Below are 6635 nucleotides of genomic sequence, written 5' to 3'. Positions count from 1 at the left end.
GGTTGCAGAATCCTGATCTGTTCATCATTTGGCTTCCAAAAACAATGGGAAACATTGGATTCACTTAATAACTACATGATTCACTTAATAACTGTGATAAAGAAGGTTGTAAAACTGGGCATGGCTCACTTAATTACCATGTTGCTTAGCAACAGAAATTCTGGTCCCAAGTTGTGGTTGTAAGTCAAGAACTACCTGTCAAGCAGATGCATTCAAACATCCTGCCAATTTCAGTTAGAGTTAACTTGCCTTGTTTTTTGTGACTTAGTGAATAATAAAAACCCTAACCATTTGGTGACAATATTTGGTGAATCATGAGGAAAAAATAAATTTAGCAACCCAGTAAAGAATGTTTTATCAACATACTGCCCTGTACATGTGTTGGGGGGGATACCTCCCACAATGCCCAGCAATGTATCTGGAGAACATAAATTTTGGGAAAGCTTGCCAATCTTTCAACCTCTTTTAATAACAGTGAAGCTACAATCTATGGAAATTCTCAGTTATCCAGGTCATGGTTGTCCCAAAGGTGCTTTTTTCAAAGACTTTGTTCCTTGAAGACGTTTTGCTTCTCATCCAAGAAGCAAAACTGAAGAACTGAAGAAGCTTTTCGGATGAGAAGCAAAACATTTTCAAGGGAAAAAAACAAAGTCCAGTCGCCATTTGGAAAAACTACCTTTGGGACAGTGAAGCCACAGGTTTAAGTTCAAACAAAGCTAAATCCCATTTAATGGATTTTATACCTTCCTTAACATACTAAAAAGCAGAGACATCACCCTGCCAACAAAAGTGCGTTTAGTCAAGGCCATGGTTTTCCCAGTTGCAATGTATGGATGCGAAAGTTGGACCATAAGAAAGGCTGAGCACCAAAGAATGGAGGCCTTTGAACTATGGTGCTGGAGAAGACTCCTGCGAGTCCCCTGGACTGCAAGGCGATCCAACCGGTCAGTCCTAGAGGAGATCAACCCCAACTGCTCTTTAGAAGGCCAGATCCTGAAGTTGAAACTCAAGTACTTTGGCCACCTAATGAGAAGGAAGGACTCACTGGAGAAGGGCCTAATGCTGGGAAAGATTGAGGGCAATAGAAGAAGGGGACAACAGAGAACGAGGTGGCTAGATGGAGTCACTGAAGCAGTAGGCGTGAACTTAAATGGACTCTAGAAGATGGTAGAGGACAGGAAGACCTGGAGGAACGTTGTCCATGGGGTCGCGATGGGTCGGACACGACTTCGCAATTAACAACAACAACAAATACCTTCCTTGGCTAAAAGGTTACAGCTAAACATAAGAGTCAAGTCAGTGAAAGCTGCTCGGAAATAAATAACCTTGGTTGCAAAGCATGCCCACCTCAGCCCCTCTGAAGTAATACCTGTTCAACCCACTAGCACCCTAGAGTACAAACATTCAGAGGATCCAGCTGCAAGAAATCCTAACCCTGAGATTGGCCCTGGCTCTCAAACTGGAATACAGGTAGTCCTCGACATACAACAGTTCACTTAGTGACCGTTCGAAGTTACTGAGTACGACACTGAAAAAAAGTGACTTATGACCATTTTTCACACTTAGGACCATTGCAGCGTCCCCGTGGTCAGGTGATTTACATTCGGATGCTTGGCAACTGGCTCATATTTATGACGGTTGCACATGTCCTGTGGTCAGCTGATCATCTTTTGCGACCTTCTGACAAGCAAAGTCACTTAACAACCGGGTTACCAATTTTAAAAACTGCAGGGATTCACTTAACAAACGTGGCAGGAAAGGTGGTAAAATGGGGCAAAAGTCACTTAACTGATGTCTGGAACAAGAGATGCAGTTGCAAAGGAAAGCACCACAAAAGCATTCCCCCCAACCTCTGCAGCTTCCCCATCAGCTCTTCCCTGCAGCTGGGAGAACATCCAGCCTTTCCAGATATCAGGGCCTCCAACAAGACCCAGATCAGGCCTCCAGCCTTTTTTTCCCCCCTTCCCCATCATCAAACCACGAATCGAGGTCTGGCGAAGGAGCAAGACCCAACCTGAATAATGACTGCTTCTCTCCATCCGCGCCGCCGCCGCCGCCGCCCTCCACCCCGACCCTCCAGAACCGAGGCGGGTTCCTGCCAAGAGACCCGCCGCCCCTCCGCAGCCGCCTCCTCCGCTCTTTGCCCCGGGAGAGATGCGGTACCTGGACAGGGAATCCGAGCTGGGCTGGCGGGTGGCCGGCGCCGCCGGCTTGGAGGCGAGGCTCTCGCAGCTGGAGCACTTCTCCATCTCGGGTCCGGAGCAGCGGGGCCGGCGGAGGGGCCCCACGGACGCGCGGGGGGCCAAGGCAGCGAGGGCGCCCGCCTGTCAAAGCAGCGGGGAGCCGAGAGGGGCCGAGGAAGCTGCCATCTTTCGCCCACAGTGCAGCGCGCAGGGACGGGAGGCTGCGACGCGCCCGACGGTCCCTCCTCCTCCTCCTCCTCCTCCAAGCCTTCGGGAGGCGGCTGCCCACCGCAGCATCTCCAGAGCGCCGGGAGAGGCCAGCGCCGGAGGCTTGCAGCGGGATGCTCGTCGGCAGCGCGCCTGGAGGGCTCGGCCGCGCGTGCCCGCCTCCCCGCTTCTTCTCCCTCTTAGGAGCGGCCGGCCTGCGCGCGACAGGCCGGGGCGGGGTGGGGCGGTCGGGTTTGCTTCTCTTCGCCCTATCGTAGCATCAACTGAATAATAATAATAATAATAATAATAATAATAATAATAATAATAATAATAATAATAATAATAATAATAATAATAATAATAATAATAGTAGTAGTAGTAGTAGAGTTGGAAGGGACCTAGGAGGTCTTCTAGTCCAACCCCCTGCTCAGACAGGAAACCCTATACCACTTCAGAAAATGATCAAGATTTGGTCTATATTTTTGGGGGTAGGATGGGAAAGAGCCATGCAGTTCCCCCCAATACCTGAACACACACAAAAGAAGAAATTCTTTGATGGCCCATTCTTCTTTTTTTAAAAAAAAAAAAAAAGTTGAGCACTGATGTACAAAAGCTTGTTTGCTTATTTATGTATTTAATTTAGATAGCCACCCACCTCAGATGTTATATCCTGTGATGTAAATATAACACAATAATAAGAGTGGGAAGGGACCTTATAATAATAATAATAATAAAGTTGGAAGGGACCTTGGAGGTCATCGAGTCCAACCCCCTGCCCAGGCAGGAACCCTACACCATTTCAGACAAACGGCTGTCCAGTCTCTTCTTTAAAACTTCAAGTGTTGGAGCATTCACTGCTTCTGGAGGCAGGTTGTTCCACTGGTTAATTGTTCTAACTGTCAGGAAGTTTCTCCTTAGTTCTAAGTTGCTTCTCTCCTTGATCAGTTTCCACCCGTTGCTTCTTGTCCTGCCCTCAGGTGCTTTGGAGAATAGCTTGACTCCCTCTTCTTTGTGGCAGCCCCTGACATATTCGAACACTGCTATCATGTCCCCCCTCGTCCTTCTCTTCGTTAAACTAGACATACCCAATTCCAGCAATCGTTCCTTATATGTTTTAGCCTCCAGTCCCCTAATCATCTTTGTTGCTCTTCTCTGGAGGTCTTCGAATCTAATCCAACTCCCTGCTCAAACAGGAGACCCTATACCCTTCCAGACAAGTATTTATTTATTTAGTGAACGTATCTAGACCGCCCATCTCACATACTATATGCTGTAATATATTTATTTTTTAAATTTTATTATGGAGCTGTCCACCTCACAGCTTGTAATGTAGTTATTTAGTGATTGAATCTAAAGAGCCAGCCATTTCATACATTAAGTGTTATAATAGGTTTAGTTATAGTAATGTACAGAACCACCCATCTCACATATTATATGCCAGTGGTGACGAACCTATGGCACGGGTGCCAGAGGCGGCACTCAGAGCCCTCTCTGTGGGCACGCGCACCGTCGCCCCAGTCCTAGGCCTTCAGCTGTGTTTTATAAAACCTTTTCGCTTTAAACCTCCGTCGCCATGTGCAAAAAAAAAAAAAGGTTCAATCAGTCAATTTCAACTTCCTGCAGGAAAAAAAAAGATCTTGCAAAGTTGGAATTGATTGATTGAACTTTTTAGTCCCACCCAGTCTGCCGTTATTACCGCAGGCACGCCCACCCAATGAGCCACGCCCAGCCACTTGGCCACACCCACCTGGCACTCGATGATGCATAAGTGGGTTTTGGGTTGCAGTTTGAGCACTCAGTCTCTAAAAGGTTCGCCATCACTGTTATATGCTGTAATAGAGCCAATGGCTTGTAAAGTATGTTTGGTGGTCGATGTTTCTGTTGAGTGGAAGAAAAAAAAAAACATTCCTTTGACTAGCCACACTTCTGTGAGAGCCAAAATAAATAATGCTGCCATTTCTGCTCTGCTCCATGAGGAGAAAATGGAATACTTAAATCAAAGATCTGAGAAATTATCTTTTAAGAGTTGCATAAAGAAATGTTTAGTTGTCTGTCTCAATGGCATGCTTGCAAATGTGAAATTATACACTAAATAAATATATAAATTCCAGGAGCTGAACATTTGTCATGGGAGTCCTATGTAGGGCTTTCAGATATTCAAAACATGTCATATGCATTATCTGACTACTATCTTATAAGGCAGTTGGCTATTACATGTAGTCCTCGACTTACGACAACAAATGGGACCAGAATTTCTGTTGCTGGGCAAAGCAGTGTTAACTGAGTTACACCTGAATTTGAAATTTGATCATATGACTATGTGGATGCTGCAACGGTCATAAGTCACTTATTTCAGTGCTATTGTAAATTCAAGCAGTCACTACATGAACGGTTATAAGTCGAGGACTATGTGTATTCTTACCCAAAGTGCTGATGAGACAGGCTAGAACTTTCTCATTCATAGTTTGGATTTCTTTAAGCATCACTTTTCAAATTGGCAATATCGTGTATGAATGCACAGAATCTTCTCCAGATTTGTTTCTTAAGCCAACAAGGCTTAGAAATTAAAGTGTTTTGCATATGCAGAGAATGTGTGAGGGGAAAGGATAACTCTCTCCCCTCCCCATCACATTGCTAAAACTGGTATGGAATGATACTACTAAGGAATTTCAAAAAGTGCACCATACAGTAGCAGTCTCCAACCTCTTTGGATATAGTGACCAGCAGTGTTAGCAGCAGTGGGGAAGAAGGGGATGGTTGCACACACGCAACCTAATCCCGCACATGAGCAAAGATATCTTTCCGTGTTCACCAGCTGCTTGTGCAGCCCTGTTCTCAACAAGCTGTGGACCGGTAGCAGGCTGCAGATCCCAGTTTGGGGATCTCTGCCATACAGGAATGATGGGAATCAATCAAGCCTGTATGCAAGATGGTCGAAATAGGGGAAAAGAGCTGTGAAAGACAGGAGCAATAATCTTTACATAGATTATAGGAGCATGATTGTATTGCTTTTTGCTTCTCGTTGCTAAGTTTGGAAAATGTCTTTATAAGAATGGGAAACTGCAAGATTTGTAACCACCCCTGTAGCCGAAACAATTTAAATGGTTGAATTGTTAATTGCAGAGTCATTTTCTGAGATGGACGGCTAGAAATTAAATAAATCAATCAATAAATTATTCACATGTTGCTACAATAATCTCATAATGAGGATTGATAGCTCCTTAAGAACAAACAAATTTGTTCTGGAATAATTTTTTTTTATGCATCTGACAAAGTGAACTTTGCTGCTCAAGTAGAAGTTGGTAAAATTGTGGTGCAAAAAAAAAAAGAATTGATGGTATTTTGTCAGAACTGATTAACATGGCTACTGGTTGGAAAGCTGTTATCTAACTCAAAAGATAATTTTGAGAATGCTATTCATGTGACCAGCCAGAGAGAGTTGGGCATTTCCTGGTATTCATCCTCTGTATTATGGAACAGGAAAAAGAGGACAAGAAGTTCTAAATTGACCCTAGCCTTGAAAATGCTGGGATATGTTTATGAGTTTCCCCCCTAAGTTTATTTTTTGAAAAGTAATATAGAAAAGAAAAAAAAAACATAAAAACATGCACAATAATGAACAAAACGAAAAAAGTAATATTTTATTTATTTAGAGAACCAGTTTGATCTAGTGCAGGGGTCTTCAAACTTGGCCCTTTTATGACTTGTGGACTTCAATTCCCAGAATTCCTCAGCCAAGCACACTGGCTGAGGAATTCTGGGAGTTGAAGTCCACAAGTCATAAATGGGCCAAGTTTGAAGACCCCTGAACTAGTGGTTAAGGCACCATGCTAGAAAATGGGAGGCCATGAGTTCAAGTCCCAATTTAGTCATGAAAACCAGCTGGGTGACTTGGGCCAGTCACTCTCTTGGAAACCAACCCACCTCACAGGGTTGTTGTTGTGGGGAAAAAAGGAGGAGGAAGATGCGCTGGATATGTTCGTCGCCTTGAGTATTTATAAAATTAATAAATGCAGGATACAAACGAATGAATAAATAAAATGTGCCTTTGAATCATGGCCCTTCTATACCTTTTGCTCTGAATTCATGAGGAATACATACAGGTAGTCCTCGGCTTACGACCACAATTGAGCCCAAAATTTCTGTTATTAACTCAGTTGGTTGTTAAGTGAATTTTGCCCCATTTTACCTTTCTTGCCACAATTGCTAAGTGACTCACTGCAGCTGTTAAGTTATTAACTG

The 6635-nt window shown here is 44.1% G+C and overlaps 1 protein-coding gene across 1 annotated transcript in view; it reads right to left on the bottom strand.

The window, feature by feature from the left end:
* Positions 1-2249, bottom strand: part of MTMR2 (myotubularin related protein 2) — a 44942-nt gene extending 42693 nt beyond the window's left edge. Inside the window, exon 1 of the mRNA XM_029285796.1 lies at positions 2164-2249. Coding sequence (XP_029141629.1) covers positions 2164-2249 — 86 coding nt within the window. The remainder of the gene's footprint in view (positions 1-2163) is intronic.
* Between the last annotated feature and the right edge of the window lie 4386 nt (positions 2250-6635).

Source organism: Protobothrops mucrosquamatus, unplaced genomic scaffold (assembly GCF_001527695.2).
Source record: "Protobothrops mucrosquamatus isolate PMUCROS unplaced genomic scaffold, P.Mucros_1.0 scaffold2272, whole genome shotgun sequence".
NCBI classification, from domain to species: domain Eukaryota; kingdom Metazoa; phylum Chordata; class Lepidosauria; order Squamata; family Viperidae; genus Protobothrops; species Protobothrops mucrosquamatus.
The sequence above is the reverse complement of the archived record's forward strand: the minus strand, read 5'-3'. Positions and strand labels throughout refer to the sequence as shown.